Source organism: Hippichthys cyanospilos, chromosome 7 (genome assembly GCF_059441005.1).
Source record: "Hippichthys cyanospilos isolate Australia breed blue-spotted pipefish chromosome 7, RoL_Hcya_1.0, whole genome shotgun sequence".
Taxonomy (NCBI): domain Eukaryota; kingdom Metazoa; phylum Chordata; class Actinopteri; order Syngnathiformes; family Syngnathidae; genus Hippichthys; species Hippichthys cyanospilos.
In genome coordinates this window covers 8,579,045-8,603,923 of record NC_142375.1, presented here as the reverse complement: position 1 = coordinate 8,603,923, position 24,879 = coordinate 8,579,045, and the positions used below count along the sequence as shown (strand labels likewise).

General features: G+C 40.0%; 4 protein-coding genes across 14 annotated transcripts in view; 2 read left to right on the top strand and 2 right to left on the bottom strand.

Moving 5' to 3' along the window:
* The window catches only part of ogal (O-GlcNAcase like), a 23,001-nt gene extending 15,615 nt beyond the window's left edge, over positions 1 to 7,386 (top strand). The window contains exons 16-27 of the mRNA XM_088419170.1: positions 1 to 3; positions 565 to 704; positions 1,139 to 1,283; positions 1,367 to 1,465; positions 1,778 to 2,025; positions 3,678 to 3,852; positions 4,195 to 4,280; positions 4,978 to 5,070; positions 5,480 to 5,571; positions 6,604 to 6,724; positions 6,807 to 6,936; positions 7,047 to 7,386. The exon at positions 1 to 3 is cut by the window's left edge and continues 96 nt beyond it. Coding sequence (XP_088275296.1) covers positions 1 to 3; positions 565 to 704; positions 1,139 to 1,283; positions 1,367 to 1,465; positions 1,778 to 2,025; positions 3,678 to 3,852; positions 4,195 to 4,280; positions 4,978 to 5,070; positions 5,480 to 5,571; positions 6,604 to 6,724; positions 6,807 to 6,936; positions 7,047 to 7,183 — 1,469 coding nt within the window. The 3' untranslated portion in view covers positions 7,184 to 7,386. The remainder of the gene's footprint in view (positions 4 to 564; positions 705 to 1,138; positions 1,284 to 1,366; positions 1,466 to 1,777; positions 2,026 to 3,677; positions 3,853 to 4,194; positions 4,281 to 4,977; positions 5,071 to 5,479; positions 5,572 to 6,603; positions 6,725 to 6,806; positions 6,937 to 7,046) is intronic.
* Positions 7,387 to 7,940: 554 nt separating this feature from the next.
* Positions 7,941 to 14,636, bottom strand: cant1b (calcium activated nucleotidase 1b). Of its 5 annotated transcripts, none has more exons than XM_088419279.1 (6): positions 14,468 to 14,609; positions 13,108 to 13,211; positions 9,751 to 10,344; positions 9,544 to 9,684; positions 8,820 to 9,023; positions 7,941 to 8,740 (listed from the first exon to the last, which is right to left on the bottom strand). In XM_088419279.1, the coding sequence occupies exons 3-6, from the start codon at positions 10,283 to 10,285 to the stop codon at positions 8,370 to 8,372; spliced, it is 1,251 nt and encodes a 416-aa protein (XP_088275405.1). In that variant the 5' UTR covers positions 10,286 to 10,344; positions 13,108 to 13,211; positions 14,468 to 14,609; the 3' UTR covers positions 7,941 to 8,369. The 5 variants fall into 5 exon arrangements, with proteins under 5 accessions (XP_088275405.1, XP_088275407.1, XP_088275404.1 ...); XM_088419281.1 differs by lacking the exon at positions 14,468 to 14,609 and adding an exon at positions 14,047 to 14,366; XM_088419278.1 differs by lacking the exon at positions 13,108 to 13,211 and having other exon boundaries at positions 14,468 to 14,636.
* Positions 14,637 to 15,523: 887 nt separating this feature from the next.
* Positions 15,524 to 20,418, bottom strand: afmid (arylformamidase). Its single transcript, XM_088418869.1, has 11 exons — positions 19,963 to 20,418; positions 19,634 to 19,724; positions 18,616 to 18,720; positions 18,499 to 18,547; positions 18,307 to 18,392; positions 17,662 to 17,734; positions 17,478 to 17,575; positions 17,328 to 17,406; positions 16,816 to 16,951; positions 16,507 to 16,611; positions 15,524 to 16,315 (listed from the first exon to the last, which is right to left on the bottom strand). Exons 1-11 carry the CDS (start codon positions 20,209 to 20,211, stop codon positions 16,286 to 16,288), a joined length of 1,101 nt encoding a protein of 366 aa, XP_088274995.1. The 5' UTR covers positions 20,212 to 20,418; the 3' UTR covers positions 15,524 to 16,285.
* tk1 (thymidine kinase 1, soluble) lies at positions 19,568 to 24,790 on the top strand. Of its 7 annotated transcripts, none has more exons than XM_088418877.1 (8): positions 19,568 to 19,742; positions 21,219 to 21,259; positions 21,424 to 21,455; positions 22,803 to 22,916; positions 23,101 to 23,194; positions 23,618 to 23,707; positions 23,914 to 24,033; positions 24,122 to 24,790. In XM_088418877.1, exons 2-8 carry the CDS (start codon positions 21,236 to 21,238, stop codon positions 24,299 to 24,301), a joined length of 654 nt encoding a protein of 217 aa, XP_088275003.1. In that variant the 5' UTR covers positions 19,568 to 19,742; positions 21,219 to 21,235; the 3' UTR covers positions 24,302 to 24,790. The 7 variants fall into 7 exon arrangements, with proteins under 7 accessions (XP_088275003.1, XP_088275002.1, XP_088275004.1 ...); XM_088418876.1 differs by having other exon boundaries at positions 19,568 to 19,747; XM_088418878.1 differs by lacking the exon at positions 19,568 to 19,742 and adding an exon at positions 20,492 to 20,578.
* The last annotated feature ends 89 nt before the right edge of the window (positions 24,791 to 24,879 follow it).

The window sequence follows — 24,879 nt, the reverse complement described above, 5'->3', positions numbered from 1 at the left end:
CAGGTATGGTTGCCTTTCTTTAATGTTTAAAACCTTCAAAGTCAAGATCAGAACTTTAAAATGCAGTTTTAAATGGTGATTTGATTTTTTTAAGGAGGGGAAACAAATCAAAGCACTCATTTAAAAAAAAAGGATCTGCCCCAGATATTTCACTCAAGACCAGTTACCTCCAGACCTGGAATCACTTAAAAAGAATGTGTCCGACAAAACTAACCCAATCAAAAGATCTCAAAATGCCACGATCCAAAGGTTCGGATTGTTTCTCTACCTTAATAATAAAATCCATTTTAAAACTGCATTTTGCCTTTGCCTAATTTTTACATTTGTTTGGTGATGAGAAAATTTTACAATAAGTGTGACAAACATGCCAAGGAATAAGAAAACAGGAAGAAGGCAAACACTTTGTCGATTATAGCGGGCTGTGAATCATGTCGTAAACTACCCACCAAAAAGCTGTTATACTGTTTAATCAGAAGTACCCCCTCTGTCTTTGTCTTTCATCTTTTTTTTTCCTCCATTAACCCAAAAGGTAAACAACCTTAAACAAGTGCACTTTGGTCTTAGGTCCAAAGGTAGTATCCCATAAAATCTCGGTGGAATCCATAGAAGAGGTGACCTCCGTCCTCAAGAGGGCGCCAGTCATTTGGGACAATATACATGCCAATGATTATGACCCACAAAGAATTTTCATGGGACCCTATAAGGTAAATTGTGTAAATGCTGAAATCATTCGCACGTGTTCTGCATTCATTATTATTCTACTATCACTATATTTTGTAAGTCAATTTTGTCTTAGCAACGTCAACATGTTTCAAAAATTCAATCTTCCCAGGCTTTTCTCATTTCTAACTTAACAGCATTCTCGTAATTCAACATTTTTCACCCTCAAAATCACCATTCATCCATATTAGGGAATTCGAAAATGTATTCCCATTTGAGATTCTATATGTTCAGCTCATCGATTTCACCTCGCCAATAATTTTCGGCAATCTTACTATCCTACAAATCCAAAATTCATCATGTTCTCCAACAGTTTGCACTTTTCTTACCGTTTTCATATTTCAACTACCTCTGAATTTCTGACTACACACACAATAATACACACACAATGTAGAGAATATTGATTTTCTCTGTTCAGGACCGTCCAACTGAGCTGATCCCCAAATTGAGAGGTGTGCTCACTAATCCTAACTGTGAGTTCTATCCAAACTTTGTGGCAATCCATACCTTGGCTACATGGTGCAAAGCTTCTGCTGATGGAACACCCAGGGATGTGGAAATGGGTGAGCTCTCCTGTTTTGCTGGGATGTAGTTAGATAGGAGATTTGACGCATTGTTATCCTGTCTCTTGTGTGTCCAATATGAGGCGACGAAGAGCAGGACCCCTTCTATAGCCCCCACAAAGCTCTAACGCTGGCTCTCACTGACTGGCTAGAAGAGTTTCTGTGCACAGATCAGCCTACAGGTAAACAAAGTTCACTTCGGATTTGAATTTGCTTGTTGATGGGGGCGGGGTGGACTAATATCGAGAAAAATTTAAGTAAATCTTGTAAAACAAGTAGCTTCTGCAGTTTATATCTTTGCAAAAAGCCCACGGTCAATTTTGTGACATGCGGCATATTTTGATCATCTGGGCACAAAGATATACTTTAACACGGATGTGTAGGACAGACATACGGTAAGTAAATAGTTCAAACATTTATAATGCATATTGCAGAGCAACACAAGCAAATACTGAGAAGAAATTTGTGAAAATGTCCATGACGCTGTCTTTCAGCTTGCTTAAAGAAGGGGTCCTCTGAAGAGGAGCCCATGCAGACAGACCTGGGAGAACACTCTATGTATGTACCCGGACCAGGAGAGAACCCGCTTTACACAGCCGAGCCTCTGACCCTAGATGACCTGAAGCTGCTGTCCGACCTCTTTTACCTTCCCTATGAACATGGCTCCACGGCAAAGACCATGCTGCATGAGCTGAATTGGCTCAAAAGCCAATGTCAAGCTGCTGCTTTCAAGACAGACCAGGTCAGATTTACGTATGTTTGTTTTCCATGCACACGCAGTATGTAATATACCCGGGCCAAGAACATTCACAGTATTACCAAATGATTAACTATAATCGTAACATTTGCGACTAACAAGTTGTTTTTTTTAGACCACAAACTACATACATACAGTGGTGGACATAAAGACGTAGTGTTTGTTACATCCCCTTTCATAAAAGCGTAATTCTCAGTGCCGTTTCCACATGAAGCACACTGTCTGTATACACTAAGCCATGTTATATTATTCAAGCCCGCGTCCTCAAAAGGTTTCATAAGTCCATCTGTTATGTCCAGTTTAATTAGTCCAAGGAAGTCAGAGGTAAATTCTCCATCAACTGTGACAACATAAATGATCTTCTTCACAATAATGTTACGCAGCCCCATCCAAGCTGCTTCAGTAAACAAATATAGTCCGAATAGGAAGACATGGGATGCACATGCTTAGCATCATGAAAGATGAGAAGGAAACTATGAGACAGAGCCTGTGTTGTTTGTGCAGTTTGTCTCACCACTGAGCAAGAGGGCCTTTAGCTATTTCATCTCAATTAGCTTGTTTGATAGCCATAAGTTACGTATATTCACATGCTCTTTTCATACTTGTCAAATAATGGATGGCTGAAGAATTTTCGATCCTGCCTCAAGCGCACCTGTTCACTCCGCTAGCTGAGGACATGAGCGGTAAAATTTGCACCGCATTTAAGTGTGGGTCAAGCCACGGCGCATCTCGGAGCCACTTTTCAGGAGAAAAAAAAATTCAACTCAGGTTGTTGTCGTGAGTAAAAGTCAGGGAGGGTACACAAATGCACCAAGTGAAACTCAATATGCGTTACGCTTCTCTGATTTCTGTCATGCATGCATATATATAAAGGCTCTGAGTCATTGACTCAATTTGAGGGGCAGTTTTCAAATTTTGTGGCAGCATTTTTTTGAAGCGTTGTTTTTTTTTTATTAAACATTAATAGTAACATTAACAATTATTAGACTTGTGCCATATGATACAATGGGGGTTTCTTAGCGTCCTTAATCAGCGATTGAATATGATTCTTAAATGGCGGTACGTTGATGTTGATAGCTAGTTAATGTGATGGCAACAATATGAGGTAAAGGAGTCGCAAGGACAAGTCAAGTTAATCGGAAAGAAAACACTCAAAACGAAATATTGTTAAGGCACCCATGTCGTATTTGATGTATTTATTTTTGAAGTTAGTGCGCATCAAATAAACATACGGCAATAAAATTGACACAACTCTTGTACGATATAGCATACTTTTTTAAGTAAACGTGGTGACCAAGGACCAGTATCACCTCAAGTTGCCGAAATCTTCCTACAGATGATCCGGGTGGGTTTCTGTCCTCTTCTGCTTGACAGGACTGCTCCTTGTCCCACTGCAAATAGCGTTCACTAGAACTCACACATTTCATTTCACCGAGCAATCCGTGAACCATGTATGGCCTGAACCATGGCAATCGCTTCAAGCAGACCGTACACATCACCAACTAGGAAACCTGGCGCTCTTGAGCGCAACTGTCACTCAAAAGCCATTTGAGCGGGGCCTCGATTCTCACTTTAGCGGTTCCACCTGACCCCATCTGACTCCGAGTTAAGCGTATCACATACTGTTGTGTTTCCAGACTGCTGAGTGGTGTCTGAGAGCGCGGCAGTTCGACGATATGTGCGAAGCGGTGGTGCGGATGTTCAACCGCTTATCCAACGCGCCCAACCGCAGAATTCTGTATGACCTCTACAACTACATCTGTGACATAAAGAGCGGCGTCAATCTGGCACAAGCCTACATCAAATCACTGGGTGAGAAAAGCACTAAATTGCCACCGTCATTTAACTCCAAACATGCAAATGTTTCCAAGCTGTATTTTGACGGCATTATCTTTCTAGGCCACATTTTTTTTTTTTTTTTGTACTTTTTCTCTCTCATACATTGAATGCATGGCAAAGACATTGGAGCTAACCTTGACTGAAACGTTTGTGGAAGGGAAATCATTCTTAGATCCCCTTCAGAATTTATAAGTTGGCTCACAAGAAATAATGTAGCTTGATTCTTCGAAATTATACTTTTTGATCATTTACATGGCGCACCTTGTCGGGACGAAGTGAGTATATAAAGTTTACATGAATATTTGTTCGCCACAGGAGGGCTTAGCAAACCATCGGCCCAGCTAATGAGTGCTGATCCTGAACCGTGGGGATTCAGAGGAGGCCTCTCTGGAGAATTTCAGGTGAACTCACTGGCTTGCTGTCACCTGAGGGTGATGTATGGAAAGATAGTCTTTCATTTGAATGATGTATTTGTAATACAGAGGCAGATGCCAGCTTAGTAGTTAGCACACAGCGGGAGACTGTATTTGATACCTTGGCCTTACCCGATTTAAAGTGGAAGTCAATTATTAAAAAAAAATGTCCTCACAATAATATGTTAGATCTTCCCCTACGAGTTTGAACAAGGTATCATGTTAATATTGCATTTGTGGCATAGGAATTAAGCAGAACAATCCAGCCGTTTTTATCCGTCTCGGGGGGTTGCCATTTTGCCACACGCTGTTCATTGAAAATGACATCACAGTTGCTCAGGTAACGTGGTTCACAGCAAGGTTCGTTATAGACTGACCTCTGCAGGAAATATTTGTGAACGTGACGGTAAATGTACCCAGCAAGCGCTCCGGTGTTTTGCTGATCTATTTTAGACGAACCTATCCTCTGAAACAATACCTGTTTTGTGCTCAGGCTTGTTATTTCTTTGGTGTCATCTTGTGATGAAATGAGAGCTGTTTGATTTTTCTTGTCTAATAGAAAAAAGTGCTTTGCTGCATTCTTACGTCATTTACAGGCAATTGAAAACGTTCCCTACACAGGCCACTGCTGCTGACCTTAGTGCTGAATTGTTTATGACTTTACACATTGTTTATACCCTCGCAGAGAATGCTGCCAGGCCATGGAAACAGAGATCTGTTCAAATATTTGCCCAAGACGTCAGTGTACTGCATACGGCCCTACTGTGCAGAAGATAAGGTGAGGTTATTTCATCTCTTTAAAGGGTACCTCCTGAGCTCCGAAGGAAAATAAAATATAAGTTTTATCCGGAAAAATGGCATCTAATCGTATTTTGATTGGACTGGTTTTATTAAAGCAAGCTAATACGAGCTCACAGAAAGGTCCTGGATGCTGCTGGAGCAAAGACGCAACGGCAACAACGATCTGGCAAGGAATGGCCCTGTAAACGACTTGACGTCACATCCGTTCCCAAAATGTCGCCGTCCTTTTAAACTAGTGCGATTTAGGGCAAAAATTGGAACGCCCGATATCTATCAAACTTGACAACATTGCTCCCTTTACCATCAAAGACCTCAATTTAGGACCCATGGAAGTAAATTGCAAAGCAACTCAACATTTTTTCTTTGCTTTTTTTTGCCTTCACTAGATGGACGTCCAGACAATTTTTGGGAAGATGCAACAAGAGACACAGATTACAGTGGCCTCCAACGTGACGGAGACTCCTCTTCTTAGCGATATGTAAGTTGATATGACTTCATGACTTTTTTTGTGTGAGAAAGTAAGGTAGAGTAAGGAGTCTTGTTTAAAGCAGAAAGCCTCAGGCTTGGTTACCAGCAATAATCCTTCTTTTTGAAAACACACTGCATATATACAGTAAATATTGAATCCACCATAGAATGAATGAGATCCTGATTTTTTTTTTTTTTTTTTAATGGGTGGAGTCTACCTGTCAAGTAAAGCACACATCACAGTCTTATTCTAGCTTGGGTTCAAGTTTTGCCTTTTAATATCAAGACTTGATCTTTAATATGCTAAAAAAAAAATCTTAAGACTGCTGAAATGTAATTCTCTAAATGTCCTATTAGGTCAGTGATTAGCTACCCAACTGAGGTGTGTTGCAGGAAATTATTCAATTTCACTTTATTAATCCAAAAATACTTTTCTACAACCAATGTCTTTGTTCAGCCATCTACGCTGGTGATCTATTGTGACAAGCAGTACGATTACAAGGTCTTACACTGATTGTCAGAGCTGCAAAAGATGTGTCACACAGGAAATGAGACGAGAGTTTTTTTTTCCTTTTCATTTCCCGAGTGTAAATTATGTGCAGTGCTTTAATAAAGATTAGTAAACAAAATACAGTACACCCGTAAAGCGGATGACTCGCATTTCAAAGCACTGCTAGCACGCGAATGGAATTGACACGGGTGCATTGCAGGTGAAAGGGGCAGACAAAAACTATTTTATCATTTTAAAATATGTTAAATGGTGTCATAAATGTTTTAAAAGCTGTAATAGAGTGCCGTTATTTACGTCGAATACGTTTGCTGGAACAGACCTGAAGAATGGTCGGAAAAGGTGATTTGAGATTTCTTGAGTTAAGAGGGGTCAAGGAAAGAATTCAACACATTTCTCAAGGCATCTCTTAACTAAATGAAGCCAATCTTTACGTTCATGTGCCTACTGGGCTAGATTGTGGAGCATCCTATTTCAAGCAGGATATGGCTCCAAACCGGCTTCTATCAAGACTGGAACGTGTGTCCGTTACAGGCTGTCAACAGGTGAAGTCCCTCCAAGCCCTCAGTGTGCACTTGTCCTGGAGGATGACGTCGGACCGTGCGGCTACATGATGGCACTTACAGACGCCAAAGCGGCTGCGGCCTCCGTTCAGGTGACATTTTGGAGTTAATAAATCCAAATAACGGAAGATCCAGATGAATTGCAAACGCCGCTGCTTTAACTCTTACCTCCAGAGGGACACAAGTGACCGCGTATTTGAGGACTTCCCGTCGTTAATCACCGGTCAAGTGCTGCCGAGGGTCGCCGACCCCTCTCCGGCGAAACGTATGATTGGACAGCTGTTGTCCACAATCAGGAGCTGCGGTAAGTCAAATTACTGGGACGTCTTTCTGCAAAATGTTGGGAGTATGTCATACGGCCGCATTAAAAGTCTCCTTTTAAGGACGTTTTTTTTTTTTTTGAACCCCCCCCAGGTTCCAGAGGCGTATTCTGTGAACTGAGACACAGTGACCGGAGGATGCTTGACTTCTATACCAAAAGTAGCTCCTTCCAACCCCTCAAAATGGGTGGTCTGCCTCCAGATGTCATTGCCATGGGAATGAGCCTTTAATCTCTTGCTTGAGAAATTTTGTGTTGAATGTTATTTAATAGCAGCAACCTTCTGCTATGGAAATTGCATTTGCCTACCAAGCTCTATGGAAATGTGTAATACATTTTTGCTGACTTCTAAGTTACGCATGTAGAGGTGTAACGTGTTTTTTAAATTTCAGCACAATAAAATTGTGTAGTAATTTGCTACACAGCTTAAATATTTGACGGACTTGGGCCAATTCCCTCTGATGTTGTTTGCGGCCAAAATGTTTTGTAATTTTAAAGATAGATTTTTTAAATTTTTGCTCCTTGTCCTGCATAAGAAAAAAAGGTTTGCAAAGTGTTCAAACCTTAACCGTTGAAATTTTCATCATGTATTGGGTTATGTTATCCTGTAATACTAAATTATTAATCTGTATTGCCAATAGAGAAAGCACTGTGCTTTTCCATGGTCAACGGAGTATTTAGTAAAATCAGGTCAATCCTTTCATTCCGTCAGTGTTGTTTCAGCCAACGCTTATTTCAGAAGGCCTCAATAATATACTAAAACAAAAATCAGTATATGAAACAGATTTTACCCCAAATTGTAAAACTCAATCAGAATTCATCAATAATTTCGGGGGTTTTAGTTTGAGAATGGCCAAAATTGAGCCAACAAGTACAATTTGATAAACGGCAAATATCAATGATTGATTCATTTGTAATAAACACTGCTGCAATAATTAATTAAAGCCACAATTCTAGTTTACAGAGGTTAAAAAAAGGAAGCCCAAACACTCAGGAGAATGAATTTATTCAGTTGTTTGGCTTAAATACAAAAGAAATATATTAATGACTCATTTTCAAATAAAATAGCTCATTTGCTTAATGGATTAATTAGGACTTTCGTGAAATACAAATTAATATTTGATCAGTATAAATATGAAAATAGGCTTGAAGACAAAGAAATTAGTAGGACAATTCATTTCAAGTATTCGTGAACATTCAAGTGTGCGCATTTATGATACGGGTTTTAACTAGGTTTCCCTGAGAGTCTGACCAGCAGTTTCCTCACAGGAGACAAATTGCATATGTTGTAAGTGTTAAATTATGATAACCATGATTAAAGCGTACCAGTGTGCTTCAATTTGTTAAGTCAGGCTTTTCATTTTTCATTATAAGAGTTAAACGGGTCCTGTTTTAAAATGAAGGTGCGACCTAGTCATTCAAATAAACTCCAGGCCTTCGTACTTAACATCTCCGATCTTTGTCTCAGGCATCAGCACTCGGCCATCCAGCGTGAATGCTGTAATATAAGAGGCGATCTGGCCCGCATCCTCCTCGGACTTCAGGGCCAGAACAATCTGATCATCAGTATCGGGAACAAATTTAAACGAGGAAAAGCCATGTGTGGGGTTCAGAGGCCCAACGCGGCTCATCGTTATGTCACTAAAATCCGCCCGGCAGGACAGCATTACGTTGGTCGCGCGCCGCTCGTCTGCGTTCTCGTCGTAATGCTCGTGACTGGCGCGGCGAGGCAGGAAGAACCAACGTTGAAGTCGCTCACTCCATGCAGCGGATTCATGGATAAGGTAGCCTGCAGCGGACAAGAACGCACGCGTGAATGAGTCACGAAGACGTCGAACCGGACCGACGAAAAAGAAAACTGTCGGAACCTGGTGGTTTGATCCCCGCGGCGCTCCGCAGGGCGTTGTAGTAGGGCACCCAGTTCTTATGCTCAACATCACCATAGTAACCGACGACTTTCACCCACTCTGGGTGGTGGTTGACCACCTCCCCAGTGGTGGTGGTCCACTCCTTTCCAAGACCGCCAACATATAAGCACTCGTCTTTCACCGCAAGCCACTCTGCCTTAAAGCCTAAAAATGAACAATACGCATGTACACTCAAGTCAGGATAAGGAATGTAATCTATTGGAAACAGCCAGTGTGAATTTACTTGACTAAATACGACGACCCCGCGGCCATACTATTAGGGCTGACAATATGTATATATTTGTGGAATATTGAAGTGACACCCCGACCAACAAATAAAACAAATACAAATAGTAGTGATGTGGAAATGAAGCCGCCTGAACCACTTGTTCCTTTTTTTTATTTTTTTACTCCACTAAATGGTGACCTTAGTTCAAAGATAAAGGCACCCGCGATGAAATTGTATTACATTTTCGCTGCAAGTTTAAAGCAAGAGTGCCGTGTGGAGGAGTAGAAAAGTATGAAAAGAGGCTTCCTTTTCCCATCAATAACAAATAGTGACTTCATGAATGCCAAGAAGCAAATATGTAAGTGGAGTCAAAGATATTGGACAGAGTAATCCCCCACCAGACACAAAGTGAAGAAACGTGAGTAATTGGCACAAGACAGAAATACGTTGTCTAACCTTTGGAAACAGAGCCATCGCCGTCAGGCAGTATAACCCAGGGGACCGCCCGCTTGCCCTCAATCCTGTATACCACGCCCGTGCGGTCATCCACGCTGTACAGGTGCCCGTTAAACGCCACCAGCTCCGACAACTCCATACCTGGACGAGAGATCGTATTATTGAAAGCGGCGGACACGTTGATTTTGGCGTAAGCTGTCACTCGACCTCGTCCTTTCTCTGCGAGGTGGCTCTTCAGTGTGATCGTCTCCTGGTCCTCGTCCCATTCCACATTCAGTGCGTCGGCACTTTCTGAAACGGTCAGGTGACCCTTTTTCATGTAGCTGAACCACGTTTGGTCCTTTGGGCTCTGTGACGCCGTGTCCAGGTCTGCAATGACTGCTATGCGGTACCTGATGCCGTTTTTGGTCTTCGCAGGGGGACTGAGAGGGTATGTGTCATTGTAAGGTTTTTCCCTTTTTTGCGGCTGAGATAAACGTAGCAAACTTTGTCTGGAAGTGTCCAAAAACACGTGGCCGTCACCCCGATGATATATTTGCAAACTGTTGCGGTAGGAAGGGCTGGCCGCGGCGTCTCCGTCCCCTCCCGTGCGGTGCAGGTACAACATGAGCACTAAAGCCAGCAGGGTGGCCACAGCGATCGCCCGCCATTTGGGTTTGAAGCGGGAGTCCGAGGCCGCAGCTTGCGTCATGGATGACAGGGCCGAAGGAAGCCCTCGGACTGCGATGCCAAAAGTACTCATAGAAGGGTCGTCTTCATCCCGATCGTGCAGTTCACATTGGGGAGGGTGCGGGGATGAGTCTAGAATCAGATTGGGAGTGTAGCTACACTAAACAGTCAGGCAAGATCAATTTAACTGGTTGTTACATTTTGACTCAATTTCATCTCTACAAATAGAAACGTGGAGCATAGGCATGGAAGGATATCAGAATAGTCGGTATAATAACTTTGAGCAAAAATATCACGGTATCAGGTTTTGCTCATAAATAAACATATTCATGAACTGTTTCTGATTGAACACATTCAATTCATAATTCATTTGTTTGTTAGATTGGTTTGCCTTCCTGACCCACACTTTTGCTGCATAGACTACTCGCGTCCTACCTCAAGCGATATCACATAAATTGCTCCGCGAAAGAAGCATATGATAACATGCTAGCCACGTTACCTGCGGTAGTTAGCCGCAGTAGTAAACTTACAAGGGTACTGAAGACGACAAACCCGGAAGTGGACAAGGTAATTGGCTGTACAAGTCGAGAGGACTTACGTATGATGCAAAATGAGAGGAGGCTCCCGCTGCACAATGCAGCTGCTCGTTAAAGCAGGCGGTGCAGGAGGGAGAAATAAAGAACAAACTTGCCAGTTAGGACAGATTTGAATAAGTCTCTGACTAGACTACTGTGTCTGAATTAGGTCATTTACAGGGATGCACATAACTGGTACGCAGGCATGCATGCGCAACATAAATGATTGATGTGTAACATCATGTGCTTCACTTTGCACATTTGCGTACACTACCTAACTTTTACCCGTGACAACAACCGAGCCCGATCCGAACATTTTATCCCCATGAAAAGTGGTTCCAAGATATGCTCTGGCTTGAAGTACACTTTAGTATGGTATGTGTGTGGAATGAAAGATTTACAATGAAAATTAAATTAAATTAAAGGATTTACATGGGTGGCAAATAGGTTTTGAATAGAAAACCTGAAAACAAAGAGCTGCTGGCCGTCTTGGAAAATGGCCTGCTGGTATCATTGTTCAATGTTCATCACAAGCTTTTGGTTGTGCTTCTGAGCAACACTAACACACAAAGTGAGCATGCTTAATTTCCCACAGGACTCCAACATCGCTCAGTTCATCTCAAAAGTAGCACATTACTTTTGCATGGGGGGGTTTGCCAGGTCAAGTGGCGCGACAGACTAGGGCTGTTTTTTTTTTTTCTTTAAAGATTCAATTTTCTTTTTAACAGCCTAATATACTGTAATTTCATAAAAGCACAAATCAGTGAAACATTGATGAACTCACTTGTATAACTAGGGGGATGTGTAAGTCGCTTGCTTTTTAGGACAACAAACTGACGTTAGCTGTTTTTTTATCTAAATGACATCTTGTTAAATAAACTAGTTAAATGCAATAAGAGTTCCATCAGTGTTTCCCTCCATTTTGATAAGTTGCATCAAGTCTGTGGGCACGCTTTAAAGTGTCCTTGCTTGTGATTATGTGCATGGTCGTTGAGCTATATGTGCCCTGCTATTGACTGGCAAATTCGGGGTGTACCCCGCCTACTGCTCATAGATAGCTGGGATAAGCTCCAGCACACCCGCGACCCTCATGAGGATCAGCAGTTAAGGCAATGGTTGGATGGATAGAGTAAAAGAGGATGCTAATTTTGTATTAGAGCAGAGAAACGTTTGAATGTATTTTTGTAAAACTGCTCGGAATGTTAAAATGTTACTTTTATACAGTTAAGATTTTAAGGCATGGACATCTTGAACCTGGAATATGATTTCCTTGGGTTCCTAAGCGAATTTTCGCTTTCAAAATTCAAATGTAAAGGACAACAGATCCTCTGTACATCTTTCCTGCCCTGCCCTTCACACTCCTTGCACACACACACACACACACACACACACACACACACACACACACACACACACACGGTTCTTCAGCTTTTCCCACACACGACCAACAAAGAATGCTCTTGTTGTCACTAGTGTGTCACCGACTCTACCCTCCTCCGATGGCCCCTTTTGGCAAGATGGCTGCATCACCAGATTAGATGTCAAGTTGCTTGCATCTCTGTCCCCATCTAGTAATGATTTTATACCTCAATGTTATGCTCTTTCTCCCTGCGACTGACAAGGGACCAGTCCAGGGTGCTGTCTACTTTTTGCCCAAAGGAAGCTGGGATAGGTAACAAAACCCAATCAATTTGAACAGGATAAGCTCAATAGAAAATGAATGGAAGATTTCATACTTCTAACCACACAAGTGGACAGTTAAGAAGAAGAAGAAGAAGAAAAAAATCACAATACCAAGTGTAGACGGGAAAAACCAGTTGGGCATGTATACTTGTTTTAAGTCATGAGACTTTTTTCTCTGGAAGGGGCCTTGCTGTTTTTCTTTAGTCACACTCAGAACCTTAAATTACATTGAACCATCCATTATCTATCATTTGTCCTAATTAGGGTCAGAGGTACAATGCAGTGAAAAACTATTTGACCCCTTCCTCATTTGTGTTTTTGCATATCCATCACTTGCAAAAACGTCATTTATTCAAAACTTTTAGCATTATATAGAGACAACCCGAGCATATATAAAATGCAGTTTCTAAATGATGATTTCATTTACGAGGGAGGGTTAGAAACCGATGTGACCCCATGTGAAAAAATAACTGCCTCACCACCACCACCACCTTTTATCTTGTAAAAATCATACAAAAGAAGATTGAACTCTAGTGGTCTGGGAAAGGTTACAACATTATTTCCAAGGCTGTGGACCTCCAGTTAACCATTGTCACAATTTGCTGTGATTGACAGAAAAATTAATTCCCCGGTTTACCAGAAGATCCTGAGGAACGTCCAGCTATCAGTTTGTGCTCTCAAACTCAAGTGATTTTGGATCATGCAGCAGGGCAACGATTCAAAACACATCAGCAATTCAACCTGAAAATGTTAAAAAAAAAAAAAAAAATAATTAAGATTTTAGAGGGGTCATGTCAAAGTCTGGACTTCATTTCAAATGCCTTAGATGGATAGTTCATGTTTGAAAAAGCTGGAATATGGCAAAGTTGAAACAATTCTACATAAAAGAGTGGTCCAAAATTCTCCCACTGCAGTCTCAAAGACACATCACCAACTACTATCCCAAACGGAGTAATTGCAACTAAAGGTGTCACAACTCGCAATTCTGTTCAAAGAGCAATTACCATTTCACATAGGGTCAGATTTCTTTGGTCGGGTTTGTATTTTTCCCCTCATTGGTAAATAAAATCATGATCCAGCAACTGCATTTTATATATCCTTTGGTTGTCTTTGTGTGACATGAATATTAGTGTGATTAAATGAACCTACGCGAGTGATTAATATGCAAAACACACAGAAATCTGTAAGGAGGTGTATATTTTTTGACAGCTCTGTATCTGGACTGATCACCAGCCAGTGACAGGCAAAAAAAGAAAGAACAATTTAAACACACTTTCACACCTAAGGGAAATTTAGACTTCAATGAACCCCACATGTGCTATATGTTTTGGGGCATTGCAGGAAGCCAGGGAGTATGCAAGAAAAACATCCCAGAACATTGACGCAGACATTTAACCGATTCTGTCCCAAAGTGTGCCTTGTTTCATTCAGTTCATTTATTTACCACTTACATACACTTCTTTGAATATACTTTGCCGCATAATTATACAGTAGTTGCCATGAAAGGCTCCGGGTAGGACGAAGTACGAGCAGGCAAATTTACATTCTACGGTACAAGGTAAAACATGATACTTACTGTTCGACTACGTAATTCGCTTAGTAATCAGGTTGGTTGGCTTAATGACGGTTGTTGAGCGAAAACGAAACCAGACGAATGACGCCCGAACAAAAACGTCAAGTTACGACGTGGCACATTTTCGCTCTAGTTCTCGAAAAGTGTCTTGTTGGTCTCGGCAATCCAAAAATTACATTTGTTTAGACTAGCATGTGTCACTTCATCCAACCGCGATTAAACTAATTAGCAAGCAAAGCACTTTCGATACACGACACTAAAGGAAAAGTGAGTTTTGTTTACAGCCTTTCATAAGGTCGCCATGGCGGCTAATGTGAGGCAGCGGCTTCTGCTCGCGTTTACCAAGGCTGAACTTTCCCACTCGACCCATTTAAACTTCCGCCCTATTTACAGTCATTTTGCGTTTCAAAAGACGATCGCTTACCTGGCGGACAAGTTCTGCATTTCGGTCAGCATCAACGTGTAGGGCTCCGGCTTCCTCAAACTGGGAGACTTCTTTCAACGCCCTTTTGTTCCCTGTCCTGTTAAAGACCGTTCCTTGTGTTCATGTTGGACATTAAAGTACTGTACCTCCTTCCTGGTAAAACAGAAAGAGCAGCGCGGTGGGTGCGACCTTTAATTGAAAGCTAAAAAAAAAAAAGTTCTGTATTACATTTAAATCAGGAGTGTCCATTTTTTTATTTTAAAGGCCGCAAATATGCAGATGCACTTTAAGGTTAAGTTATAAACACGCTAAAAGCAGGGAAGCAATTATATATTGTTTATACTTTTGACTTAATTTTATAAATTGCTACCGAGCAGCTAAGGCAATTAAGGAATTTTCAAGATTTGTGAGTGGCCCTGTATCCCACTAGACCACAGGTATCAAACTCAGAGATCCGGGGGCCAGATCTGACCCGCCACATCATTTAATGTTGCCTGCAGGGAACTATGTATTTACATTTTCAAATGACTCTATAAGATGCCTATTTCCAACTCAAGGCCTGGGGGCCAGATCCGGTCCGCCACATTCATTTTATGTGGCCCGAGAAGTTGTGATTTGACTTCAAGTTTATGGCTAAAATAACAAATTGCAAGTTGTCTTCAACTATTTAAAATGTTGTGGGTTAAAAAAACAAGCATTTAAAAATGTTTTTTTTTTTCAACAGTTTTTGCTGGCCTCTGATTTTAAAACTAAGTGTGTGACAAGACACTTAAAATTTATTTGACTTATAGTGGCCCTTTGACAAACTATAAGTACAATGTATAGGTAAAATGTTTCTTAGTTTTAAAATCAAATTAAATTTATACACCAATTTTGAAGAGGAAATATATATATATATATATATATATATATATATATATATATATATATATGCATGCTGATTGACCCTCTGGTTTGTCCCCCAGGCAGTAGATTGGACCCCATTACAAAGCAAAAAAGCGTCTTTGGATTAAAAATGATTGAGTAACCTACGTCTTGAATAGAACTGAGGCAACATACCATGTACTATATTTTTATTTCAACAACAAATCACATAGGGCAATGAGTAAACAACAATTATTATGGTGCAATCAGAGTGAGTGACTGTGCTTCTCGTGATTTTATTTAGGCTGTACTTCCACTTAAAATATAAATATTTTATACTGACTTCTTTATAATTATACAGTAAAGCTACAGTATGCGATCATCAATATTAAGTTAACAATCCCTGAATGGCATATAATCGCTGCAAGATGTGACATTTAAATGTTAAACAATATATGTTCCCATTGTGTTCTGTTGTTTTCTCAAACAGGCTGACTATGGGACAGTATAGTGGCAACATATTGCTACTCTTAAGTGAATAACCTGAAGTGCCATAGTTTACATACAATGTGTTCTTGACAACTAACAAAACATGGTTGCAGACAGACATCGACACTGCAGTCATTTAAGGCCTATCTTCGTTGGCCCAGAGCTGTTATTAAAAAAAAAAAAAAAAAAAAAAAAAACTGTACCCACTAAAGAAAAAGAGAATAATGCCAGAACATACAATCGTGAATCCAATGCATAGGCACAGGTTCCCCCCATATGATACAATATTGTATGACATTTTCAACACATAAAACAACAGTATCTACAGAGAATGTTTGCATACAATTTCTACCTGATGGTGTTATTCAATTATCATCACTGAGCATATTTCCGTGTGGGTGCATGATAGCTCCTCCGTGTGGCGTGTGGCTCCTGTAGTTATGTCCATGGGTTGACACTTCCACCTCAGCACTTCCCCATCATCTTCAACAGGAGCTGAAAGAGTAATAGTGATTAGTGATGCATACAATTTAGTACTATTGTGCTGTATATATACATATACTGTACACACACACACACACATATATATGTATTTATTTATTTATTAGGTACCTGTGCTACAAAATTCTAATTTGTGATTAGGAACCCTTGTTGCTATTACAACTTGTAATGTTTGAGTGGACTACCTTTGTCAGGTGATAATCTCCATCAACCAGCTGTTCTATAATGCTGAAGTGGTCCGTGTTTGACAGATCCTCCAAAGTCACATTCAGCCCACTTGCCTTCAGACTCTTTAAGGGACATCATTAAAAACAAAGCTTCATCGGAGAATAAGGAAATGTGTGAAATGCTCAACGTATGATACACATAAAAGTATTCTTAAAAAAAACGCTGATAACCTTATTTTTCTATTTTAATATATTTTGTTCTTGCATTGTATGTCTTTCTGCGAAGATGAAAAAACAGAAATAAACAAAAAATGACGGAATACTGACATTGTAGTAATCCTCTGACTGCTTGCGAAACTCCGGCGAGTCGTTCTCAGCAACAGCCACAACAATTTGGCAGCTCGAGGAGGAGAGTTTGATCTGAGGGATCAACTTGCTGGGGCTGTTTCTTATGGCCACCTCCCTGCCATCAGTTAAAAAAATAAAACAACTAAATGGAACGGTGGTGGTGATGATTCTAAACTAGGCAGAGATCCTCTACTCTCTTCTACTCTTAAAGACAGCAAGAAGTGCATGAGGAAAGACATTGCAGAAAAATGCACTGGAAAAATTTAATTAATATCAATACACTAAAAAATAGTAAAAAATGCACATTAGTACAATTTCCTATTCTTTAGGGTTGTGAAAGGCAAACTACTATTTCCCTAACTTTGAGCCAAGTCCCCATTTGTACATTATAAAACTGTGATGCCACACCACAAATAGTAAATTCACAATTAATTTTGAGAGAAGATCGAGACCCGTGTGGCTGCGTGGCAGGTTTCCATCTGCTTACTTACTCTGTCATTTTCAAAGGCTCATTGACGTAAGTAGACAGGATGGGCAAGAGGTCATAGATACCGCTGACAAGAAAAGCACCTGAAGAAAATTTGTAATGGTTTTTATCATTTTTTTATATAACAAGCACAATAAAGCAACACTCTGTTGACCTTTGATTGGAGGCGTGATGCTATATTGCGACCAGTCTGTGGAAAGGACCATTGCAGCCAAATGAGCACCAGCAGAGTGGCCACACAGGTACAAGCCGCTGTAAAGAGACATTATCATCTGACTGAGAAGTGTCACACCTCATTTTTCAATATAATCGAGAAAGACGGAAAGTGTGAGGGATACCTGATATGAGAATATTGTTGGACAACAGACACAACGCCCCTGCGCACTTGAGAGACCATCAGGTCCATGTTACCTGAAAAAAGATATCGTCACACACAATCCTGCTTCTCTCATAAAACGGATATTCACAGCACGCCTAAATGTTTGATTTAATACCGATATGCAAAGTAGAATTATTTCCATGCAAATTTCAAGTGGTGCATTCAGTCGCCGATCTGGCTGTTTACATTGACAGGCGCTAATGCCTAAATTGAATGAAAATAATCCCATGGTCAAGACCAGGCTGTGACAACAAAAATTATGCATAAATACACATCTGTCTTCGTTTTTGCCGTCTTTCAAATGTACTATATTAAACTTTTTAAAGTTGCTTATTTATGGTTTAGCCAGATCGGTGTATTTCAAAGATGAAAATTTTATATTGACAGGGTCTTTCCTATTTGTGTTATTACAATGCATTCACACGATAAGAGAGCTCCAGATTTCTATCCACATTTGCAAGAAGCCTGAAAATATTTGAGTCTGTATATTTTTTTCATATTCATGCTGCCATGACACAGTTCACACTTTGCCACTTTGGAGAAGGGATTTAGTTACTTTAAACATGCAGTGTAAATCCAGAAAATGCCAAGCAATGGACTTTACCTCTGGGAGCAATGTCATAGCCAACTGCCACCACAACGACACCTTTCTCAATGAGCGGGACCGCCATGAATCCAGACTCCTCCTTACTGTTGAGGCACATTCCATCAAGATGAAAAAAACAAAAAAAACATCCATCTATTTTTGCATTGGACAGGATCTCATATTTGCAAGAGGGTCTAACATTTATCTTACCTGAGAAACTGCCAGTATCCTCCGTGAAGGTAAATAACAAGAGGTACATCTGAAAAACACGAGAGCATCATCAACACTCATTGGACACCATGTTGGCAGGTCATGACTGCTGCATACCAAGAGAATTGGTGATGGGAATGTAGGCATCCAGTTTTTCGCCTTCACGTTCCCCATATGGCACATTGAGTAGTGTTTGAGTCAAACCGCGCGCACGGTCTGTACCTGCATGTCAAAAGAAATACAATTTCAAAGACCCCCTTACCCGTTGCATTCAGTGAAGTTGCTGAGCATGTAATCAATGATGAAAACAGTAGTTAACAACTACAATGGGCCACGCAAAACTGTCCCATTTCACCTATTGGCCAGAAAATTATTCAGTCACACATAATACAGATTTTTTACTACTTATTACAAGATATAGTGACAGGTGAAAAAAAAAAAGTTAAATTAGATATTGTAACCATGCATGCACTTTTTTTTTCCTCTGGCGGTTTGACACCATTTTTTTCTAACAAAACAAGTCCCTTGACACAAAGAGACCTTGATGACACTTTGTCTTTAATCAACAATATATCCCCATAGCGGGTGGCTCAGTGGCAAATCAATGGCAAGTAATCTTAAGAGTGTCAGTTCTGATTGTAAAAGAGATGAAGGCACAATGGTGTCAATCATGGAGAAAACGCCATCATAAATTTTGCCTTTCAAATTCTTGTAAGACAACATACAAAGTTGTGCACCAAGTACTAAAACATAAACAGGTAGACATGTGCATTCAAGGATGTGTATGTGAATTATCTTACATTTAGATCATTACATTTGCATGCATTTTTGGTTAATTCTGAAATTTCAAGCACGTAATTGTCCTATTCTACCAGGAATGTGCGACATTATATGTTGGTATAGCCTATGTATTTTATTTACGTGTATACTTCCAATGACACGTGTAAGATTACAAGCACCTGCCAACAACGCATAACAGGAAGGGGACATGGTCAGAAAACGAAACATCTCCCACTCGTGAATAGGTATGTCTTTGATGACGTCTATGGGCTACAAACATGGCTCGATCGTCTCAAATGAACGCGCTTTGTGTACAGTACCTACAAATATGTATAGAGTTGGAAAATCGACCAACCTTCCTTTAAAGCCTTGACATGGGCCTTGATCACGTCGTCTGCCTCCATCCTGTGCGACCAACGACTAGGCGAATACTGCCTCTCGAGTTCCTGGTCACAAATTCAGCAGTTGAGTATGTTGTTGCGCCGAACCGAGCCCGTCCACCATGAAACAGTATGCGGCGTCCGCCATCATTTCGCAAAATGCAACGTCAAACAGGGAAAACAGCGACCTCCTCTGATGATCCATCATGTTAGTCGGAATATACTGTACTACTGCCATGATACCAACTCGCTCTCCTCCATCTCTGAAGTCGTGTATGATAATAAAATTAAGTTGCACTCTTACATCTTTCTTCATGGCAGTCCACGATGTCATTTTCGATCTGTTGTTGAAACTCTCTTGATCGATGACCAGGGTGACTTGACTGCAGCGGTGTGAACTGTTTTGGACTTTAGACCTTTGAAATCCAGTCAAATAGACCCTTTGAAGAGTAAAAGCGACACGCTTGAAATTCGGAACGCTGCAATTTCCATCAGTTTCAGGAATGGTGTCCATTGACTGTTTTATCAGTATTTTGATGATCATTTTTAGCATTTTGGGGCGAAATAATCAAAATGTAGCCTACACTTGACAAGCTTGCAGATTTTTTTATGTTCTTTTTTTGTGTTCGTCTAGTTTAGATCAATGGTTGACAGTAACAGAATTTGCAGTGTTCATGAAGTAGTAGGATCAAATTAACCACAAATACTGGTAACTGTACAGTACTTGCAAATTTCGGGTATCTAATTTCAATTATTCAGTTGTGTTTTATTCTTTCCCGAACAAGACTGCTTTCAACATAGTTTTATTTTTTTAAAGGGCGGGGAAATCGTTTTTGCTATGTGAGTTCACAAAGCTAGGGGAACACGTATTGATCTGCATTGACGCCGGCTAACCCTCTTTTCTAAGATCTAATGAAATAGTAAGTTAATAGAATAGAAGGAGTTTGTGTGCAGGCAAAGTAAGTTTAATATTTAGTCGATCTGCCAAAACAGCGTTGACGGCAATCGTTAATTTCAGCTTTACTTCTTCTAGGATAACTCAATTCATTTTCGAGTCTATTCAGCTCAAATTGGGTAGGCGTTTTTGTAGGGCGCTTTCCCTTGCCAATGATTTCCGAACACAGCATGTCGTGCGTGAACTGTTTCTATAACACACTGGGCTTTTCGGGATACCTTTCTAAATAACCGAAAACCGGCACGTCTGAACAACGCTCTGAGCTTCCGAAATATCAGACGCAAGATAGCGAGAGCGCATTCAGTATTGAGTGTATTATCGAAAGTATTCTATTTATATTCTTGGAGGGCAAAGAGGCGTTGCGCCGTTTCGATTTTCTTTGGCTAGAACGAGTCATGTGATCTTTCAGACGTACTGCCAATTGGTCGGATTCTTTTCCGGTGCGGGACCTGCCAGGCGGATATACTGTACCCAAAAGGCGCGCGCTAGTTTAAATCATTGTTTGAATGCAGCTGCTACGTTTGGATTTGTAACATCTGTATTTCTTTTTTTTTTTATTTGGCTTGTTTGCTCCACAAAAATGGACTGCATGGATTTCCCCAAAGTTTTTCCAAATTCTCCAATGAAATCCCACGGGCAAATCCAGGTATGTTTTAGCTGTAATGTCTTGTTTAGCAGCAGCAGCGAAACAAATATTTATTGTTATTTGATATACACGTTTGTGCCAGCAGTATATTTGCACGTTACTTTTCTATTCAGTTAGTTCAGTATCTTTGTTGCTAAGTTGCTCCCAATTAATTTTTTTCACAGGTCATATTTGGACCGATGTTTTCAGGCAAAAGGTAACCTTTACAAAATGTTCCGATTGATTAATTTACCCTCACAGAATGAACGTGTTTTATACTGTGTGTTGTTAAAGATATATAAATTGTCCCGCCAGTTCAAGCATCCGCCATGTAACTGAACTTTTTTTTTCTTCCTCCCGCTCTCTTTCATTCAAATGTTCTCAAACATTTTGCACCAACCGTCACTTCAACAATTGGTTTGCAACCTTTTTTCAGTGATGTACTCTACCTCCCGTGAAATATGTTTTCAGCCAAATACAATTTAATCAGAAGAATTGAAAAAAAAATACTAAAAGATGCCATCAGTGTGATTTATTAAATTTTAGAACCTCTCAAAATCAATTTGTATTAGTACACAAAAATAATCAACACAAAGTGTCCTCTTTTGGATCATAGAAGAGATATATTTTCAAAAAGAAATACCATGATTCTTATTGAAAAACTAATCAACATACTAAATGGTCAGACCTGTTCTCAAAAATAATTATAAATACCCGTCCACAGAAAAATAGTAATTATAAAGTATACTCTTTTTGAATCACAGAAGAGCTCTGTTCACATAAAAAAATCATTAACTTGATTATTAATAAATATTTGTACACAAAAAATAATCAACATAAAGGTCTGTTCTCAAAAAGAATAATTAAAAGTGAATATTTGTACACAGAAAAATATTCAACTTGAAGTGTCCTCTTTTGGGATCATAGATGAGATGTGTTCACAAAAATAAATCTTTAACTTGACAGGTAACCCGAACCATTTTACTATGGGGAAGAATCTAGTCTTTTAAAATAATGAAATTGAATAACCTACTGAACATTAAATTTGTTTAATGAACTTTAATCTTCCTGATACATTTAATCAAACAATTCTTTTTAAGGGATTTTTCCATGTTTGTTTGTTTTATTGAAAATCTCGAGTAACCCCTGGAGTTCCTTCAGGAACCCGCAGGGGTACCCGTACACCCATTTTAGAACCACTAACTTAGAAGAATGCTAAACCATCACAATGTCAAACATTTTTTATTGTTTTCCAAGTGTCCTTTAAAGATGAGGTCAAGGTATCCGGAGGTATATATACTGTATATGCGTGTATCTTTGGAAGGGCACTTTGCACACAGTTTGAACAATAACAGCATGAATAATTTGATTAAATAACAACACATTGATTCAATTAAAGTATGTGTTAAATGTAATTTTTCTTTGAATTTTTAAATCAGCGAATGTTTCACATATCCCAAATAAACTTTCTTCACACTGAGATTCTCTTCACTGCACGTGGACCCGCAACTTTTCTTGTGTGAAGCTTACATTAGTTAACTAAATTGATGTCTGTTTTTTGCAGCACTGAATTGATGCGAAGAGTACGGCGTTTCCAAATAGCCCAATATAACTGCTTGGTGATCAAATATGCCAAAGACACACGGTACTCAGACATTGGCATGGCCACACATGATAAGTAAGTGACCCGCTATTTTTAATATGTTTTGTTTTGCAAAACAGTTAACATGTACATGTCACTATGTTGTTCGTAATTACTGTTTGTTGCCATTTTCATCTAGGATGCTGGGATGCATGTATTTGGCTTGATTGAGGAGAGTTTGGATCATGAAATGAGTTGACTTTCTTGTACATTTCCTTAGAAACACGATGGAGGCAGTACCTGCAAATTGTCTGACAGATGTGCGGTCACTGGCCCTGCAAAGCCGTGTCATTGGTATTGATGAAGGACAGTTTGTAAGTGTAACATCTTTTTCCTGGACATCTTTGGTTTCATGGGTAGCGATAATTAAAAGAAAATGATCATATTTCAGTGTTTGCAGCAAGGCTAAACAAATATATAATATATACAAGTTTAACCTCAACGTTATTTCTTTAATTTTAAGTTTCATCGATGCATACACATTGCACGGCACTATACTGCCTCTTAGAGGCCAATGCATGCACAGCAGGTACGGTCGGTATTTTTATTGCTGTAGCTGCTACAGCAATTTTAGATATTAGTTTTCTAGGACTTTTTCATCGTTTCAATATATAGGCCATCTATAGTGACCTACAGTCAAATGGTGTGTGCGTGCGTGTGTACGTGTGTGCGTGTGTGTGTGTGCGTGTGTGTGTGTGTGTGCGTGCGTGCGTGTGCGTGTGTGTGTGTGACTGCAGTTTCCAGATACAGTGGAGTTTTGTGAGGAGATGGCCAATTTGGGCAAGATTGTGATTGTCGCTGCCTTGGATGGGACCTTCCAGAGACTGGTGAGATTTTCTTCTTTTTTTTTTCCCTGACAAGGCGCATCATTGTCTAGCAATGAATCAGGAATGTTTTTTGACGCATTCAACAGTCAAGATTGAGGAAATTGTTTTCCAACACGCTCATTGTTCCTCATAAAGGCATCTCTGTTCTCTCTAGTGATTATATCTGCATTTATTTAAGGGTCACCTACTCTCACGCATTTTTACAGCCATTCGGAAACATCCTGAACCTCGTCCCTCTGGCGGAAAGCGTGGTAAAGCTTCACGCCGTCTGCATGCAGTGTTACAAAGAAGCGGCCTACACAAAGAGGATTGGAGCTGAGACAGAGGTGAGTGTTCACCCAAGAAAAAAATGGCTAACAGCGTTTGTTTTCTATTAGCCATCATATTTCCTATGTTACATGTTTTCCATGTTAGGTGGAAGTGATCGGCGGAGCTGACAAATACCAGGCTGTCTGCCGAAAGTGTTACGAAGATCTGATGGTGACCAAAGAAAACCGACCTCCCCTCAGGGATGAAACCCCTCAACATGCACTTAATGGAAAGCTTGTGGACTCGGGAATTCCAAGAAAGCTTTTCTCTTCCCTCCACCTCTGAACAGTACACATTCTAACACCAGCTTCAGTATGGAGGTCTGAAATTTAGCTGCTGTGTGTTTAAATCAAAGTCTCGTTGCTTTACAAACTATTCCAATTTAATTCATTACATTTGTGGTGGAGTCCCACCCTCTTAATTTAATGCTGACATGGGAAAATGTAGGTTCTGATCCTACGAGAAGAACTAGTACATGTGTATGTTTAGGCAGGTTTAATTTGAATAAGTTATTGTGTGTGTGTGGTCTGAGGGCTGTGTTTTTTTTTTTTTAATCTTCATTTTTGTATGTAAATCTTAGACTGCAATTTCTGTTATTGCTGCCATTTTTTTTTCTAAATAACTGCCTTTTTTGTGGTTTAAGAGGTAGTATTAACATATGCAGAAGCTTTTCACAGCCTATGTATTGATAGACTTGAACTTAAAATGAATTTGGGAAATGATTTGGATTTAATGTTCGTTCCTTATAGATTGCATAAAATGTGACAATACGCATCATGGTGCTGCTATAGTTAGGTGCAGATTGTACATCATTGTCCCTTAAACAATTCCTTTGAGTTTTTTAGGATTGCATGGCGGACCCG

Excerpts from the sequence above, each read along its gene's own strand:
- tk1 (XM_088418872.1), top strand. The coding sequence starts at position 21,194 with ATGGACTGCATGGATTTCCCCAAAGTTTTTCCAAATTCTCCAATGAAA. Across the intron at positions 23,195-23,617 it reads GTATTGATGAAGGACAGTTT|TTTCCAGATACAGTGGAGTT; the intron begins GTAAGTGTAACA and ends GTGTGACTGCAG. Across the intron at positions 24,034-24,121 it reads GGATTGGAGCTGAGACAGAG|GTGGAAGTGATCGGCGGAGC; the intron begins GTGAGTGTTCAC and ends TTTCCATGTTAG.
- afmid (XM_088418869.1), bottom strand. The coding sequence starts at position 20,211 with ATGCTAAAAATGATCATCAAAATACTGATAAAACAGTCAATGGACACC. Across the intron at positions 19,725-19,962 it reads GGACTGCCATGAAGAAAGAT|GAACTCGAGAGGCAGTATTC; the intron begins GTAAGAGTGCAA and ends ATTTGTGACCAG. Across the intron at positions 17,735-18,306 it reads CTATGACATTGCTCCCAGAG|GTAACATGGACCTGATGGTC; the intron begins GTAAAGTCCATT and ends ATCTTTTTTCAG.
- cant1b (XM_088419278.1), bottom strand. The coding sequence starts at position 10,285 with ATGAGTACTTTTGGCATCGCAGTCCGAGGGCTTCCTTCGGCCCTGTCA. Across the intron at positions 9,685-9,750 it reads CCTCGCAGAGAAAGGACGAG|GTATGGAGTTGTCGGAGCTG; the intron begins GTCGAGTGACAG and ends TCTCTCGTCCAG. Across the intron at positions 9,024-9,543 it reads CGATGGCTCTGTTTCCAAAG|GCTTTAAGGCAGAGTGGCTT; the intron begins GTTAGACAACGT and ends GTTCATTTTTAG.